The 19,325-nt window shown below is 34.8% G+C and overlaps 2 protein-coding genes and 1 long non-coding RNA gene across 5 annotated transcripts; all 3 read left to right on the forward strand.

The window, feature by feature from the left end:
• Nucleotides 1-8,982: 8,982 nt before the first annotated feature.
• LOC149236433 (putative protein S-acyltransferase 19) lies at nucleotides 8,983-13,453 on the forward strand. Of its 3 annotated transcripts, XR_016268397.1 has the most exons (6): nucleotides 8,983-9,722; nucleotides 9,914-9,976; nucleotides 11,533-11,679; nucleotides 12,457-12,533; nucleotides 12,631-12,828; nucleotides 12,931-13,453. XR_016268397.1 is itself a non-coding variant. In XM_089461564.1 (5 exons), the coding sequence occupies exons 1-4, from the start codon at nucleotides 9,684-9,686 to the stop codon at nucleotides 12,493-12,495; spliced, it is 288 nt and encodes a 95-aa protein (XP_089317690.1). In that variant the 5' UTR covers nucleotides 8,983-9,683; the 3' UTR covers nucleotides 12,496-12,533; nucleotides 12,631-12,916. The 3 variants fall into 3 exon arrangements, 2 of the variants coding, with proteins under 2 accessions (XP_089317690.1, XP_089317689.1); XM_089461564.1 differs by lacking the exon at nucleotides 12,931-13,453 and having other exon boundaries at nucleotides 12,631-12,916; XM_089461563.1 differs by lacking the exons at nucleotides 8,983-9,722; nucleotides 9,914-9,976; nucleotides 11,533-11,679; nucleotides 12,457-12,533 and having other exon boundaries at nucleotides 12,635-12,828.
• Nucleotides 13,454-15,129: 1,676 nt separating this feature from the next.
• LOC149236434 (uncharacterized) lies at nucleotides 15,130-15,765 on the forward strand. Its single transcript, XM_089461565.1, has 2 exons — nucleotides 15,130-15,241; nucleotides 15,581-15,765. Exons 1-2 carry the CDS (start codon nucleotides 15,130-15,132, stop codon nucleotides 15,682-15,684), a joined length of 216 nt encoding a protein of 71 aa, XP_089317691.1. The 3' UTR covers nucleotides 15,685-15,765.
• A 134-nt stretch (nucleotides 15,766-15,899) lies between these two features.
• Nucleotides 15,900-16,389, forward strand: LOC149236435 (uncharacterized). Its single transcript, XR_016268398.1, has 3 exons — nucleotides 15,900-16,042; nucleotides 16,170-16,257; nucleotides 16,349-16,389. It is a non-coding gene; the product is annotated as an uncharacterized LOC149236435 (long non-coding RNA).
• The last annotated feature ends 2,936 nt before the right edge of the window (nucleotides 16,390-19,325 follow it).

The following is a 19,325-nucleotide window of genomic DNA, read 5'->3' on the forward strand; positions in this document are numbered from 1 at the left end:
TTTCAGTACAATAGTGTACATTTGCACAACTAAAGGGATTAGCCATCATATTAGTTTTACTTTGGGAGAAGATTATGCATAGTTATTGGGTGAGATCTTTTGCTAAGATGAAAGTGTTTCTTTGCATGTATGAAAGAATAAATGTTATGCGTTTGATCTCTTTCAAAAGAAATGTGTTTATCTTTCCATGCAATATTTAGTTAGTTTCCTTTGGAAATAAATATATGTTTCACATGCAATAAGAATAAGCTTTCATGTTATTTTTTGTTGGAGAGGGAAAGTAGTCGCATGCATGAAATTATAACTATTCTATTAACCTTTTTTCAAATGTAGCTTACATTTTATACATAGTAGTAATTGTAAATGGCTCTCCCATGGAAAACATGTTTTTGGAAAAGAACATCATTGACATGCATAAGTATAGAATCTATTACATAATCCCTTTGGAAAAGAAAACATAATAGTAGGTACAAAGAAAATTGTTTGTCGGGCTAATTCTCCTGAAAGCTTCTTATGGATTTGCATGCACAAGATCAATATCTAGTATGTTAGCTTTCGTTTGGAAATAATATGAAAGTGCATGCAAGATTATGTTAGTGTTTTGTTGGAAAGACGATGCTTCATATTGATTTTCTTGTTACTAATGCATGTGCAGTGATGTTAAAGAATATATTTTGTTACAATATGTTTATGATTTATGCATGAATATGAATAGATGTTGAAGTGTCACTAATAAATATTGATTATTGGTTAATTAACAATTTATGTTTTGTCTGATCATGATATTAAGTGTTCTTATCACATCAACGACAGGAAATGATGGTGACTTTTGCAAAGGATAATTCACATTTAACATTGTTGTAGATAAAGATTTGTTGGTCAATATAGATTTAGTAATGCAAACTGTTGGATGGTCCACTAATAGAAAGAGTTAGGTTGAAAAGACTTAATGTTCATGACTTCATGGGTAAATGATATCATGATGTTTTTAAAATTATTATTTTTTTCAAATAATAATTTAATAAATATATATTTACAAATATTATATAAAATATAAAAGCTACCTATATTATTCCTTTAGAAACTAAAAGTGCAACACAAGAATATAAATATATATGTGTGTGTGAGTGAGTGATCGAAAGAATGTGAAATCTTAATTTCAAAATTTTTACAATAACAAAATATTGAATGTAAATTATAATAAATATTAAATTTATTTAATGGAAAAAACACATAACCGATTTTTAAAATAGAACAAAAATTATAATAAATTCATATTATTTATATAAAATATACTATTTTTTCATATATAAATATAAGAAAAATTAATATTATTTTAAATTTTAATTAAAATAACAATTAAATGTGTAATAAATATAAGTCATAGAATTTTAATTTGAATAGTTTGGTAAAAAATTCATTTCTTTAGTTGTGTGGGTTTATGTTTATTGAGATTTGTCATACCCTATTTGTTAGTGGCATTTATAAGAAGTTTTTTCTCATGTAATATAAATCATATAATAAATGGTTAATAAAATATATATATTTTATTGTAAATTAAAAAAAAAAAGAGTAAAAGAGAGTTATTAACTATAAAAAAAATGTTAGATTTAGTAAAAAAATGTGTAATAAAAACAAATATGTTTTAAATTTTATAAATTTGTCTTGTAGGTCACAGGACATATGTTGACGATATTGATAATATAAGTATATTCCTCATATGGAATATGCAATGTTGTACTTGTGAAAAATAAATAAATAGATAAATAATACAAAGTTTTCAAATAAAAAATTATAAGTATTCTATTGGATATGATAAATAATTAAAAGACTAAAAATATAGAGTTCAATATTTAATAGAATTAATATAATTGTAAAAATATATGAATATTTAAATCTAATTTTAAAATAAATATATTTAAAAGAAACAAAAAATTAATGTCTCTAAAAAAGTTTAATTAGTGATATTCGTATCATGAAATGTTTGTAAACCATGAGATTCAAAAAAAAAGCTAAACAAAATATTGATAAAAAAATAAAAAACCAAAATTATATATAGAAAGAATAAAATGATTATTTTGTAATGTAAATTATTAATATAAAAAATAAAAAAATGAATTAAGTTACAAGAATCTAAATAATAATGATAATGAGGATGAGGATGAACCTCCAATAAGACCAATGCGGTCTATCTAGCCTCAAGAAAAGAAAAAGAAACTAATTGTGATTCTTCACAATCTTGTTTCTATGATTAAAAAAAGAGAGAGAAAGAAACACTTCCTCAAGAAAAGAAAAAGAAACTAATTTTGATTCTTCAAAATCTTGTTTCTATGATTAAAAAAAGAGAGAGAAAGAAAGACTTCGATATCGCTATAGTTAGGATGTCTTAATAAGCCAATAAGATTAGAAGTGTGGCAGATGTTCGTGAATTGAGAGTGGATGTGAGTAAGAGCCGGGTAGTCTAAAAGGAAGCATTTTTCATCTTCCACTATCTTAGTATCATAAATATGGTAGATTTTATCATCTTAGGTAGTATTGGGAGTAGACCACCACCCAGTCTTACTTTGAAGCTCATGAGAATTAGTTCTTATCCTAGCGATGTTCTTTTTTTTCTTAATACTTGTTAACAAAAAGAGATAATTCTAGTTATCAAGGGTGGGGTTGATCACCTCCTTATAGTATCTTAACTTCCAGCCCTTTATCATCCCACAAATTGTCCTTAAAATTGGAGGTAATAGTTCTTTGATACATTCCTTGCTTCCCATGATGATCTCCTCCTTAATTCCCCAATGGTTGAGCCAAGACTAGGTATCCTTATCCCACCCACACTTGAGGCGAAGGTAGGGAATTTGACTAATGTTAGAAGCAATTTTTGGGAGCCTATTGGATTCCATGTTGTAAAGCTTGTTCTTCTGCATCATATATCTAAACATAACTGTACTTTGAATGGGGGACATGCCAACTTCGATCAAGAGGATAGGATAGGGAGTATTTCCCTTGATCTTTAGGTTGTAGGTTATGAATTCTTTTTGAATCATCTTAATCGTTCTCCACGACTCTCTGGATATACTACAACCCCAAACTTTACATTCGTATAAGACAACAAGGGTAATGAGAGTCTCAAAGAGGAAACTTTTTTTACTTCAAATGCAAAGATTGGCTCATTTACAATTGTTTTCAAGCTCATAATAAGCTTTTCAACATCCAATAATCCTTTTCTCGATGCTATAATTCTAGTTGAGTTGATGAGGAAAGTCAATACCGAAATATTTGTAAAAAGAAACCTACTCTAAACAATGGTTAAGATAGGAAAAACTACCATCGGTGGTCTTTCTTGTTTTAATGATCATGAATTTAGTCTTGTCAGTATTAACTGCCATAGACATCAAGAGTCTTAAGTTGCTTGTATAGGTCATCATGGCTTTTTGCAAGAAGAAAAACATCATCAGTATAGAGGAGAAGAATATTGATTATATTACCAAACTCGGTGCCCTTGCAACCTGTAGTTTCGAGACACTCCTTAAGCTTATGGATATGAGTGCCAAAAAGGGTAGGGGATAGGGGACACCCCTGCTTAACCCCTATATTGCATTTATTACCTTTAGTCCACCCTTTGTTGGTCTTAAGCTTTGACAATGACAGTCTAGTATAGGCAAATCACAACAATCCTCAGCTGAGGAGGAAATATTGAAAATGAAAATTAAGTTTATATATATATCTATATATATATATATATATATATATATATATATATAGAATATTGATTATCCTCACTTCAGGAGGAACTATTGAAAATGAAAATAATATATATATATATATATATATATATAGAAAAGAAATATTGATTAGTTATTCTTTTATGATTAGATAAAGTTAAAGGATTAATAATAATAATAATAATAATAATAATAATATAGTTAGGAACTTTTTATTGTAATAGTTATAATAAACATTAATATGTTTTTTAATATAATTTAAACATATCATAGAATGAACACTTATTTATTATACCCCTGCAAATATGGTATTTAGAATTCAAATTTACCTTTGACTAAGTATTAGTTTTTCTTGTACCAAATATTTATGTCATTCATAGTTTAGCATTGAGAATTCATTTTTATTTTTATTTTTTATTTTACTTAAATTTATTTATTTGTAAGGTTATTGGTTGAGGTCTTATTATAGGTTGTTTAGTAACTTCCATTTTTATTAGTTACTATATTGTTGTTTTTAGTTTTATTTCATTTTTATTTAACTTTTTAATTATTATTTTTTCTATTATTTCCATTTTCATAAATTGTAGTTTTTCTCCACATGTAAAATTTAAAAAAAGTTATTATTTATTAAAAAAATATCTTAATAAATTTAATTAGATTATATATATATATATATATGCAAAAATCTCACACAAATATAAACAATATTAGTTAATAATATTTTTTTATTTTTTTATGATGATATTTAACAATACATTATTTTATTAGTTATTTTATTTTTTTGATGAAATCTTTATTTTTATTATTTTTTAGATTAATTAAGTTAAGTTTAAGCTAAGCCCATACAATATAACCTTTGTTTTTAGTCACACAATTCATATCTATATATATATATATATATATATATATATATATATATATATATATATATATATATATATATATATATATATATTAAATTGGAATTTCTAAGATTAAAATGCTATATAAATTATATATATATATATATATATATATATAATTGAAATTTCTAAGATTAACCTGTTATATAAATTTATTATTATTTAATTTTATAATATATATTATTTTTTATTAAGTAATAAAAAAAATACCCATACTCAACAAATTAGATAAACTAATATCTAAGGAATTTTAGAAGTTGGTTTTAGCACTTTGAAAACAGATTCGATGCCATAGGGCTCCAATGGCGAATTTGAGCGCTCGGTTTCAAAGAGACGTAAAATACAAAAATTGCATTCATTTCAGAGTTGAATTAAGTTTGAAAAGTATGCTAATTAGTTCCCAAGTTTGGTCCTGGTCCACTACTCGGCGGACTAAGAAAAGCGGTTTCGGTAAATGCGGGAACTCACTATCTAATGACCTTGGGGATGTTTATTTGTCTCTCGATTCTGATTTTTGGCAGCGTTTACACTCATATTCCGCTTTCTGCCGGACGTTCAGTTTGTGGTAAGTGCATGCACATTCCAACTCTCGCAATTTTTCTCAACAAACAGAAGATACCTACCGCTTGCTCTGTTGATTGACGTGGCAGTACACACCCCGAAAAACACACAAATACCGCTAGTCGGTTGACGTTGGTTTTTTTAAAGCCACAGTTGTTCCACGACGGAGAAACACCGATGGTGGAAGTACTTGCAAATTAATTTCAAATGCCAAAAAAATTTAGAAACAGGAATTGGTCGAGACTTGTTTTTATATTTAAAAAAGAGATTTATTCACAAATACCAATAAAAATTTAGAAACAAGAATTGGTGATGAAACTTGTTTTTATAGTGAAAAAACTTGTTTTCATAGTAAAAAAAACTTGTTTTCATATTTAAAAAAAAAAATATATATTTGCAAATACCAAAAAACTTTTAGAAACCAGAATGAGTGATACGACTTGTTAAGCTATTTTTTCACAAAACCACTACATATTCTATAAAGACATGACATATTGTATTACCAACCTAACCATAATCATGTTCATGGTAGTGGCACATGTGAACGCCCAGAGATTATAGTAATAACTATCATTATAAATTAAATCATTATTATCACTTGGCATATTGTTTATTATTAATTATGTGACTAAATATTTTTTTTAAGCATAAATATAATGATGATTATCAGATGGATCAAACAAGTAACGAACCTAATTCCACCTCTTCACTTCTTATTTTTTTTTATGTGGGCAACAACATACCCGGATATTTAAGGAAATTACTCAAGCCTATCTTGATCATTTCATTATAGAGGCAAAGCCACATCTTGGTGTATTAACCAACCTTCCTTAAGTGGTCATAGTAAGTAAATGTATTACTAATATCACAACATCACAATGTTAATCCGTTTTCCCATTTACCCATTTTTTTAACATATCAATTTATTTGTTATATGCATATGTTGAATGTTCATAAATACAACATATAACATTTCATCTCTAAATAATTAATATGATAAACATTCTCATGTCGATTCTTTAAGACGTGATAAACATAGGTATGTTTGACATGGAATATAACATATAAAGTTCGATCTATGTACAATGAATATAACAATAAGCCTATGACACTCTGGAGATCTATTACCCATAGGACTGTTCAACATTTAACACAGTAATAAATATTAAGTTTCACGCGATTCCCAACTTTAACTCAGGTCGATTATCTCTGAGCGTTAACACTGCTGTAAGATTACGTTGTTCATTGCTCCTTTCTTGTCATAAGGGTATCTATTTATGACCTATGGTCCTTGGTCTTCACACGACACCTGTGCCTGCATATTTATTAGGCCGATAGGCCTTCCTATTGAAACAGACTTTCGTCGTCCTTTTCATTGTCAGGTTGACACCTGGCACGACCCTTTTCCTTTCCACTGACGATATTCGTCATGGTCCCTTCAATTACTATGGCCTCAACCAAGAACCTCTGCAGCTAGCGCGAGTTGTATTGCCCAGGTCTCGCAAAACCTCTGCAACTGGCGCCAGTTGTATTGCTCGAGTCTCCGAAACCTCAACGGAAACCCTCTCAAGGTTGCACAATTGCAGTTCTTCTTATCGATTCTGGTGGAGTGCTTATTAGTCGACTCTGTATGTCTCAGGTTCGAAGGTATTTTGCAGATGAAATCGCAGCTGTAGGCGCTTGGGCGGGTTACCAGTTCAGTTTTTTGCGCATTGAAATGTCCGAAGGCCTTACCATTTGCAAATGGGGTTGTAGTGTTTTTCTTTGAGGGAATCAGACCTTTGATTTGCTCCATTCCCCTCTTCTTTGGCATTTGATAATTACTCTCAATTTATTTTTGCAATTTCATTTTCTCATCATTGTTGTGTTCTTTGCAGGTTGAGGAATTCTTACCAGTGGATTTAACAATATTTGCACCTTCATCTTTGAGAGTTCTAAAAACCCTGCATCTGTAATTTAGCTCTTTTATAATTCTTCTACATAGAGTCGTTTATAACTTTGAAGCATTGATCATTGATGAAGCCCTAGACATTTTGTTGCAGATTTTTTATGCTCGATATGTTGGAGAGCTTACAGAAATCTCTTAATGTTATAAGGAGGGTTTACAAAGTCCCTCTTACTTTGTCGTTTAAGACTTCCTTTTGATCTTGTTTCCATGAACAACTATATATATCTGTGAAAAGCAAAAGCAAACCTCTAAGGTCCCGGAAGAGGGTAGACTTCGATTTTTCTGCTTTGAAGAGGGTTACTGATGACAAAGGCTTTATTAGCGATGGTAACGAGTTTCAGTTATTTTTGTAGACTCTCACGCGTCTTCTGTTTCTCTTCTATTGTTTTGGAGCATTTTTTACAACAATAGAATTTATGTTTTCAATGTAATCTCTGTGCTGCCTACAATAAAGACATCCCTATAGCTGGGCGGGGGGATGCCAAGAAGAAGAAAAGTCCCTTGAGATTGAAAGTCAAGCTAGAGGATTTTCGCGGCTGTACTCCTCAGAATAATGATCGAGTTTCGCCTGTGGCGGGATTTGGTCATGGGCGTCCACGTTTGACAATCTGAATCCCACTTAAGGGTTCGTAGCTTTTTCTTGATAGTTAATGGCGGGCTATTGGAATTAGGATTCTTGTTTCTTTTCCGATTCTTGTTTCTTTTCTGTCTTGTTTGCAGCAGCATCCGGAATCGATTCCTGCGCACACAGACCGCCAGAACTGTATATTAATTTGGATTTATGGTTTCAATTGGGATTCAAAATGACGACGTTAACAGCCGGGATGCTCAAGCGACTTCTGCAGCACATGAATTCGGATGTTAAGGCGGCCGTAGAACACAGATCATCTTTACTGCAGGTAATCGATATCATTCCCGCCGATCTTGACGGAGACGCGCTGTGGCCGAAGCACGGTTTTTATGTCAAGGTCTCGGATTCCTCGCATGCTACCTATGTTTCTCTCAAAGACGAAGATGTCGACCTGGTGTTGAGTAACAAGCTTCAGCTCGGCCAATTCGTGTACGTCGACAGGCTCGAACCTGGGTCCCCTGTCCCGGTCTTGCACGGCGTCAGGCCTCTGCAAGGCAGGCACCCGTTCATCGGGAGTCCCCAGGATTTGATCGCCATTCACGAGAATGAAAAACAGGTAGCGGTGACGAATTCGGGGCCTAAACCGATCGAGAAGGGCTTGCAGAGGCGCGACCTATGGGCGTCCGAGGTAGCTGCCAAGAAGTTGTCGGTTCGATCGCTGTCGTCGTCGTGTTGTGATGCTGTCAGTTCGAGCAAGGATTATCTGAGGTCTCTGTCGTTGTCCAGGGTCGGCAGGAGCTCTGTGGTTAGGACTTCTGTCAGCGGGCTCTTCAGAGCGGATTCGAAGGTTTTGAGAAACAGCAATGGTGAAGATGTTAAGGGCTGGGAATTTTCATCCTCCTACTTGATTATGATAAATATATGTTCAAACTTTCGAATCGGCAACACCAGCAAGGTTTCAAAGGCAGCTAAACAGGGTACTGTCATCCTCCTCCTCAGATAATGGTAAATTTCTGTTCGATACTTTTGTTATTGTTTTATTTCTTTATTTCTTTATGATAAATTAGAAATGACATTACATTAATTAATTCCATTTTAGTGATTTCAGACACCAAGAAGGTGAGGTGAATTACACTCTCATCCTGATCCTGGTAAATAAATCTATGCTCATTGTCTTTTTAGGTCTTCTTTTATTTATTTTTTCTTTACTCTAAATAAATTGTAGATCAAAAAATAGTTTACCCAGTGAATGAGATCTGGGGTCTTCTTTTCTTTTTATCAGAAAGTATACGTCTCTTGAAGATGTGAAGACCGGCTTCCCCCAGTCTCAAAATCACTCAGAAGAGGACAACCATGCAGTTGATACGATGGGGAAAGAATTTTCTCTTTGAAAGATGGCTGCAGAGGAGGTGGACCTGTCATAGAACGAGAAAGTACGAAAAAATAGGCCTGCTAAGGCTCTGGTCGTGGTCGTACCAAGTTTTCTGTGACTGCTCATTCTGGAGAAGATGGAAAAGGGGATTGGGAAAGACGTTTGCGTGGAATCCGAAACAAAAAGATAAACAAATACCCGAGTAGAGGGTTGGCCTGCTCCAGAATATGGGTACGCAGGTAGAACGTTATATTTATGACCGTGGGTAACTTGTCTTCTACAGAAACAGAGATATAGGGTTCATTCTTTTTGCATTTTTTGTTGTTACAATGCATTTTGATTTCATTGTTGATCGTGATGGGGAGCAACTACTTCTCTCATTTAATCAAACTGGTACGTCTCTCCCCGGTTCAAATGAATTTATCTTTGGCAGTTTATTTTTGTTTCTTTGTATTCTTTGACAGTGTAGATGTTTATGGATTCTGGATACCCAGGTATATATAATGTTATATTTATCACAGTGGCTAACTTGTCTTCTACAGAAACAGAGATATAGGGTTCATTCTTTTTTCATTTTTTCTTGTTACGGTGTATTTGGATTTCATTGTTGATCATGATGGGGAGCAACTACTTCTCTCATTCAATGGAACTGGTACGTCTCTCCCCGGTTAAAATGAATTTATCTTTGGCAGTTTATTTTTATTTCTTTGAATTCTTTGACAGTGTAGATGTTTATGGATTCTGGATACCAGGTATACTGTTATATTTATGACTGTGGGTAACTTGTCTTCTACAGAAACAGAGATATAGGGTTCATTCTTTTTTCATTTTTTGTTGTTACAGTGTATTTGGATTTCATTGTTGATCATGATGAGGAGCAACTACTTCTCTCATTCAATGGAACTGGTACGTCTCTCCCCGGTTCAAATGAATTTATCTTTAGCGGTTTATTTTTTTTTCTTTGTATTCTTTGACAGTGTAGATGTTTGTGGATTCTTTGAGAATTAAAGTATTTCAAATCATTTGAAAATAGCCACATAACAACTCTCTGAGTAGTGCCATCGAATTTGCTGCTCCCCTTCATATCTCTGAGTACGGCCATCGAATTTGCTGCTCCCTTTCATACCCAACTGGGCAAAATTTCCTCTGCAACAGCCTTATAGAGTCATCCCAATAATTAACAAGCACTTTCCATTACTGTTGCTAACACTGGCAATAACTTTCTCACCACAGGAGGGCGTGCTCCAATAGTTTTAAGAGTGCAAAGGTAATTTTCTTCATCTTGTTATATCCCTGATAGTTGAAATACACCTCAAACGTCCTTAAACATTTATTCAATTTCTCTATGCTCACAAGCCCATTAAATAGCTGAATATCGAGCTTCACTTCTACCCTAGAAAAAAATTGGCAACATGCCAGCCTTACTTTTTTCGAATAAACATTCCAGACCTATGCCTGACTCTTTCAGGTCTGCTTTCTTCTCATTTTCACGAGTCCTCTGTTCCAGTAGGGTGGACACCAAGTAAGAAACCACCCACTGTAAGGCTTAAATACTTGCTTCTATCTGGGAAAATCTGGCCTCGGGGGAGTCATCTTCTTCTTTATTGGAAAGTAGCTACCTAACTCTGCTTTGTTCTAATCCTTCCCGGGGCATCCCACCTTCCAATAGACACCAACGTTTGATTTTAACCATCTATCAAACACACTTTACAGCATGGGAACTAAACTGCTGATGCAATGGGAACTATATCACTGTAACAATGACGACTCTGTTCTGTTCTTTGTATCAATAATATTGTATTCTGTTCTGTTATCTGTATCAGCATTGCTTGATATTCCTCATGTCCAATTGAATTGATTTTGGTAGTTGTAATCCATATTTTTTTATGGTATTTATTTATCGGATGCTTGTAGCCATGGCCAGTACGAAATCGAATCTAGAGTTCGCTTTTCGTGATTTCTAAGGAACCAAAATTAACATTAATACAAGCGTCCTACATGTAAACGCAAAATCCACCTATAAACTCCGAGACCGAGCATTGGGGATGTCTGCGTAGACCACAAATCCGTCGGTTTTATAAAAAGTTTATAAAGAAAAAAATAAAAATATTTAAACTGCTAACTTTAAACTGCTTTCTCAGTAATTTGTAACGGTTTGTTCAGGGATTACAGGAATACGTGCCCTTCTCTGTCACAGTGGACACCATTGAAGGCACATGGAGAATCGCTGCTAACTTTAAACTGCTTTCTCAGTAATTTGTAACGATTTGTTCAGGAATTACAGGAATTTGTAACAAATTTGCGGATATTTCTGCCGGCTTCATGCAGTGGGTGAAGATTCGAGCCCACCATCATTATGGAGAGAGGCGTTGGCATAACAGTTTTCCTTTGAGGTTTAGAACTCGCACCGGGTTTTTAGTAATTATTGAAGTGGGCGTAACGTTTTATATTTGGTATTGCAGGAAAATAATTCTGCAATTCATGCAAGACCATGCCTCGGACCTAACGAGAGATCAGGACGGAACAATGATGTTTCTGATCACAATGGAGACATGGCTGGGGAGGGTTTCAGCACAATTTTGCCGGAGAAGCTAGCAGCCCTGGGAAAGGTATGTGATTTTTTCTTTTAGGGTTGAGAAAATTTTAATATTTGACATGTTAGTAAGTATACTCGGGGATCCTTAACCGGGTTTTGGATTTATGGTTAAGCGGAGGGGATAATATTCCTCACCGAGGTTTAAATTCTTTATAGACATATTTTACTCTGTATGACCTATCTCAGCTGTGCAAGCTGTGAGTGAGAGTCTTAGAAGGAGTTTTCCTGGTAAGAAAGCTTCTAAAAATCGCTGAGTTGATATTATGAGGAACACAAGATTTCTGATAGATTAGGGAGATTATTGGTTATGTATGTGTTCAAAACTTGCTTCATTGCTAGGAAGATAAATTGCTTTACATTGAACAACATATTTCTGTCATGTATTTGAAATGAAATATGCTTTTGGATGATCTATGTGGTTGTATGTTTGTCCACTCTTGTCTGTGATTGGCATGCTGTTACCCAGTTTCAGTGAACTGAAATTGTATTCTTTCAGAGATTTTCTAGAAGGATCTAAAGTTTATGTTGTTTGAGGAAAACTTCTTAGAATGTTATGTTGGAGTCTGGACCACAGAATGCCTGTATAGAATCACAAGAGAAAAAATTGTATGAAAATGTTGAATGATTCCTGAATTATAAGAAGGACAGTAATTCATTGAAGAGGTTCTATAAAATCTGATAAACCTAACAACATTTAGCCAATATTAAGGTACTCTAAGTTTGATAACCGGCATAAAACTTTAGTAAGCTTTTGTCTCTGAAACTGAGTTCTGATGTTGTCTTCGTGCAGGTAGTATGTACATTGGTGGCCTTGCTTCAATGCCATTAGCAGAGCTTTTCTTTTTTCATATTACACTGATTAAAAAGGTTAGTTTTATTTAAAAATCCATATGGTTCTCAACAATCTTTTGTCGATTTATATTCACTAAACTTAACATCCTTTAACAAGAGTACTGAATAGTAGGGAATTACGACATATGAATATGTTGTGGCAATGAGGTCACAAAGTGAGCCGCCAGGAGTTTCTGTTGAGGGTGATGCACGAAGTATACCTTCCTCTCCAAGTGGTTCAACTGCCACTGGTTTAATTGGAGGAAGTTCTCTTGGTTTGCAGTATAAAGGTGCATGGTGTACACCACTTAGAATATTTGTTGAGCATCAGGTATATAAATTTGTTATCCACAATTTCAAATCTTGGTTTAGGTCTGTAATTTGGTCAGACTATAGTAGTACAGGCTGACATGTATTGTGTGTTAAATGGCAGGATGAAGTTATTCCACACCCGTCCACTATTGATCCTGATAATATCGAGGTTGTAAATAGGATGCAAAACAGGATGCAGAAGCGTCCTGTTAGAATCAGTGCTTGGAGGCTAGCCAAATTGAATCCAGATGAAGCTATGCGAGCAGTGGCAAAGGCTAGGGAGTCTTCATCTGTTTTGTGTCCAGTTGGTGCTCGAGGAGTCCCTGATACTGATTATAGCTCAATTGTTGGTCTTCTTTACTTAGTTGTGTTCAATTTCAATCACTCTACATAATGGCTGAAGCTGTGTTTGAAGTTGAGTGGAGTCCATGTAAAGTCCCTTGCCCACTTGATCTACTTGGAGCAAACTTTTAGAGAACGAGAACATGATAATAACAAACCTCGGGGAAAAACCTTTTGCTTTGCAAATTCCAGTTGGGGTCCTTAATAAATATAGTTAAAGTCTATAAGCACTTTTTAAGGCATTTCAGCACACCTCAGTAACTAATTTAATCATTTGCACATCTCTTTTGTTTTGGTGAGCATTTATTGTCTTTTCTCTTGTGTTTCTTTACTTGTTTAAAACTTTTGAACAATTGATATCATTCAACGTTTTTGTGAATTAATTAAAGTCTGGCCAATTTTCGCTGATGAATCCATTGCTACTGCGTTGTAGCATTTCTTTTTGCATCCTGATTGGGTAAAGCAGTAAACCTTGATGCATGTTTAGCTATAATGGCCCTAGTGTGTTTTAACTCCTCAATTTATATTTTATGCGACAGCCAAAGAACTGGTAGCTTGTTAATTGAAAAGAAAAACTTATTGTTGGATGATACAGCTTGACATTATTCTTGTGGTTGATCTATATTGGATGAGTTTATAATTACACTCCATTGGCTGACATTGGAATGATGGCCATCTTAATTACACTTCATTGGCTCACTGAAGAGTAAAATATGTAAACAACTTAATAGTGATTATTGATGAGAGGATGAGATTTACTGTTTTGTTCTTTATGTTATTTGCGAAACATAAAACACATATAGTTGAATAGAAAATACTGATTGTGAACCAAACAAGTTCCAATTGATCTAATAAAATTGAAACTTGAATGGCCACTGTAAATGCATGTGATAACAAACACTACTTATGATAACAATAGTGTTTGACCATATATTTCTAATTAGCAACTTTGTATTTTCTTTCGATTAATACAATTGTGTCTCTTCTTGTGGTCACTCGTTTTAGTGACCCACTGGTGCCTTTGGAGCAGACCATTGTTATGTACTTTTTCAGGTCTAAAGATGTGTAACTTGTGGTTTAGCTTGATACATTCTCTTGTATACCACTTTACTTTAACTTTGTCAATATCATAAGTCCAGTAGTGATTTAAGTGTATGCCTGCATGGCAGAACTGCATTGGGCTTGAACTTTTATAAAAAATTACATTGTATTTAAAGAAATATGATGTCCAGATAGCATAGAACTCCAAACATCAAATCTCGTTTCTCCTTGTAGGCTTCAATCAATATCTCTTTTAGAGAAATTCAACAACTCTAATTTAATAATCCTATTGGCCTCTCTTTGTACCTTTTGGGACAATTGCTAGTTTAATTTCTACAAGACTTTGGTTGTACACACGTAACGTGGGATGCACCTCCATATTTATTTTTGTTATTCCGGAATCGATCAACACTCCAGATGTTTCCTTTCTAAGATCCACGGTTCTGGTTATTTTCACTAACCCCTAAGCATCGCCTTTAGTGTACCTTCCCAATTCAAGCCATTGCTCTGCTATGTTCTTTTTGTTCTGTTTTCTTGGAAGCCCTAGGGGCAAGAGGATTTCATCCCCTTAATCTCTGTCACTCTAACGAAGAAGGTCATCGACCTTTTTTTTCAGCACACCTGCAGAGAAATATGGGTGTTAAGGGTGTGCGGGCCATAGGGCGTTGGAACCATGCAAGCAGCGAGAGAGAAAGAGAGGTTCGACCTCTACACGGTAAGTTACCCGTTTTACGCCGGAGTTCCAGTACACCAGTTGGGTGCAACACAATCCCAAGTCCAGGTGCATACACCTATCTGCACAAACTCACTCCTCCCTCTGCATTCGATAGGGTTTAGAGGTCTGTTCTCTGAGGTTCGTTGCCACAGCTCCTCTTTTCTTCCTCTCTTGATTTTCTTGTTTGCCGACATCGACATTTCTTGTTATTCTTCAGCAGAGATGGCCTTCTCGTCTGTCTCCGTGACGGTGATGATGCTCTCTGTCGCGTTGATTAATCTCTTCGCATCTTCCGCCAATGCAGAGGCTCCTGCTCCTACTCCCTCGTCCGACGGTAAGATCTCGGTCTTTTATTCTTTTTTTTTCTGCTTTTTCCGACATTAAAGTTCTGTTCGGTTCGGTTCATTAGGGGATTCGTCACGGGATTTATAACAGGATTGAAGGAATGTATCTTGATGTTGCTCTCTGTCGCCTTCCTGTTGATTAATCTCTTCGCACCTTCCGCCAATGCAGAGGCTCCCGCTCCTGCTCCCTCGTCCGACGGTAAGATCTCGGTCTTTTATTCTTTTTTTTTCTACTTTTTCCGACATTAAAGTTCTGTTCGGTTCGGTTCATTAGGGGACTCGTCACGGGATTTATAACAGGATTGAAGGAATGTATCTTGATGTTTCAGGCACCGCCATCGACCAAGGGATAGCAGAAGTGCTCATGTTCCTGGCGCTGGCTTTGACCTACCTCATCCATCCCCTGGACACCTTCCCTTACAATCTTTTCTGAGCTGCTGGAGATCCGTTATCCGTTTCTTGACAGAGACTATCAGTTTCTTGACAGAGACGAAAGAAAGGGCCTGGATTTGTATAATAGATGGAATTTGAGCATCGGATTTACATTAGATGACGATGTCGTGCCTGGCAGATCCGAAGGGTTTATTTTTGGGTACAAGGGAACTAATCGAACCCGACCCTTTGCGCCCTAGGTTCATTTGTTCTTTTTAGGTTTTTGTTGGGTTTACTGCTCCTCACGTGGTAATGTTAGGGTTTGTATGATGGAACCTCTGCTACTCATGGCGCCTGGTGATGATTTCTGGAAGACCACCATAACCAAACTGTTGGCCTTTGTCATTACACAGAGGATGGTAGGTTCATTTATGCGTTGCTCAATAACACCGTTGTGCTTCAATTTCTGGTCTGTAAACTCTTTTGATAGTTTGTTTTTCTTTTTTTCCTTTTTAAAATAACCTTATGCATGAATTTCGGCTTCAGGACTTTACTCATATGCAGGAAGGGTTATGGTTCAGAGGTTTTTCTTTCGCCTTTCTCGACTGGCTAAGACCGTCTGTGCTTCTGGCAGGTATTTAATTACTGCATGGAGAATTTTGGTCCTCCATGGCTATAGAATTATTAGTAAGTTTCATGTTCTAATATTTTCCTTTAACCTTCAGGTTGCAGAGCAGACATCTGGAACAACCTTCTACACCTATAGGTAATTAGTTATGGGATTTTCACTATCATTTCTAACATTTGTCTTTCCTGTTCAGCCCATACTAATACTGGGTCGATTTCTTCGGTCGTAGGTATGCTCTTCTCTGGAATTGGACATGCCTAAGGTTCTTGGTTGGTTTTTTTTTGAACACTGATAAAGGGTCTCTTCCTACTTCGTTCTCCAAGTTGGTAGACTGGATTATGGCTCTGATATTGATTATAACTCTCAGGAGGCACCAACTTGGGGTTTTCGTTCATTACCGTTTATCTCCCTCCTTGCTAACCCTCAACCCTGTCGAGTGGTGGAGAATGTATTTTAAGTTTATAAATTCTTTTGAGACTGTTCCATACAGTAAAATTTTTTTAAGATTAGGGACTGTTCTTCACCCTATTCTGGGAATGTTTTTACGTATTTAAACATTTACATTGGATAACTTAAATTATTGGGTTTAAGGCCACAATATTTTCTCCTTTGTGAATATGAATGTTCATTTTGATAATGCATATCTTTTTCTTTTTTTTCTTCTTTTTTTTCAGTTATTATGAATCTCATGTTATTCGGTTATAGTCGATATTGAATTAGCAATAATGCAGACAATGGATTTGTAATTAGCTTATCTCTATGGAAAAGATACTCAGTCTTCTTACATCGTTGATTACAACAGTTTTTCGATTGAATTGGTACATGATTTCATGGGTTGACTCTTAGCTTGAGGGACTGTGCTATGCAGCAGGTTATCTGGCTCTAGAACTAACCCTCGTGCTCTTAATTCATTTCTTTCTTTATTTATAGTTATATGTAACAAATTATGATGGAACCACTATTGGTAAATGATTGTACAATAGAGGTATAACTCTATCTTTTTCGGTTGTGTTGTTTTAACTACTGTGCAATTCTAGCATTAGGATTTCCTTCTGCATTTCACTCAGGTTTTATGGTTAATCAAAAATATTTATCTTTTTACATGTATTTTTCATTTACTATTAATCAGCAATTATCACATTACACATATACAGGAAATGAACCTCTATTTCCTTCACACTATGTCATCATCGCATCTAATATGATTGGGTGATTTTACTAATCCGCTAAATGTGGCAGTTATTTACGGGGTGTTGCTTCATGAGTTTTCCTATGCGGTATCTCAACTTAAAATGCAGCTTGGCACTAATTTGATCAAATTGTCAATGTTTTTGTGGCAAGAGGAAGCAAACAATTTATCAGTAGAGAGGTTTCTTGGGATAGTGGGGAGTTTCGAAACTTTGAAGGAATTTGACATTGGACTTTGGCCATCGCTTGAAAAGATGTTGGTTCCTTTCTACAAGCTACTCGAGAGACTTCCCAATCTCGAGCGTTTGGAGGTTTGTTGCATGTCTATTCAGGTAAGGAATTCATTTTTATGCTAATTTCTTCTTACTCTTATTCTCATTATGCATTTATAATGTTAAAGCCTTGCTTCCCATGGTATGATGACAATATGGAGTCCAAAGCTGTGTTGTGTATTTATGTGCATCGTTGGTGTGCATCAGCAAAGGCTAGGGCTAAAATATCATCTAGGGCAGAGTTGACTGATATGGTTTCTAATTTAATGCAGGAGCTAGCCAGAGATCCAGTACCAGCACACTTAAGCATTCCGTTGATTAATCTTCAATTCTTAGGGGTAGATTTAGTTCAATTAGATGATAGGGAAATCGCCGTGGTAGGTTGCTTGCTTCAGAGCACTCCTGCTCTTAAAATTATGGACTTCAGCTTACCAGAGGAATATGTGAAGACATAGTATATAAAGTTTTTGGAAAGGATATCGGAATTGGGGAGAGATTCCACGCAGACAAGGATACACAAAGAGTGGTACCATAGGAGCTGCTGAAAGATACTCACTTCAGTAACCATTGATTAAACATATAATGATGGAAAATACATATTCATATATTTTATTTTACAGTGTTCAAATGTATTTCAGAGGAATTTCCTTCTTGAGGTTTACTGTTTGAACAATTGATGGTATTCACTGTGTAGGCTTTCGTAAATCACAGTATTATATATCGAATGGACATGATTTTCAGACATCGATAACAATTGTATCAACGTGAATATAATTGTAATTTAGGCGTTCAAAGCTTTGACTAAAAAGAATTTGTTAAACACAATGGGCATTAATACTAAAAAAAAAATTCTATTATTCTTCATCGTACAGTATTAGATGAGAAACCCAGCTTGTGTTAGACTGAGGTGCCATAAATGGACAAGTTCCTCATTCTCATGTTATCCATGATGATGAACCAGCCCATAGATGGATAATTTTTACATTATCTTGGAGTTTCAAGTTACCAGCTGCTTGTGTGCAGTGTCTCAAGTATTGTAATTTCTTTTATTACACTAAAATATGGAATGTATTGTAATTTCTTTTATTACACTAAAATATGGACTGCTTTTGCTCCATTCTTGGTTAATATGATTGGGTGATTTTACTAATCCGCTAAATGTGGCGGTTATTTCATTTCCTTTTTCTTTTTCTCACTAAACTAGATCTGCTATGCTGAAGTGCACTTCTGTAATCTAATGTTTAATTGTTAGCGAAAGAGATTAGTAAGCTTAACACTGTGGTTCTGCAAAATTAACTGTAAATCAATTGAACTGGAGGGTTAGTAAAGGGTTATTGTTGCATCAGATACACTAACTAAACTGTGAGTTAAATGCATTAAGTTTTAAAGGTTTCAACATACTTTCAAGTGTTTTCTAAATTAAATATTGATTATTTTAAACTTGTCTAACCTCCCTGGAATGTTACCATGCTCATCTCTAAACACCGCCTGCCCCGCAAGGCCTATATTGCCCTTGGATCTCCTATCAAAACAGAATTTACTCAATGCAGAGCGACTCCAAGTCTGGATGCAGCCTGCCATTTATGCAAAAACTACTTTCCTGAATTGTAGAAG

The sequence above is a fragment of the Pinus tabuliformis genome, chromosome 8 (assembly GCF_031772625.1).
Source record: "Pinus tabuliformis cultivar Carrire ecotype Pingquan chromosome 8, CPIR1, whole genome shotgun sequence".
Taxonomy (NCBI): Eukaryota; Viridiplantae; Streptophyta; class Pinopsida; order Pinales; family Pinaceae; genus Pinus; species Pinus tabuliformis.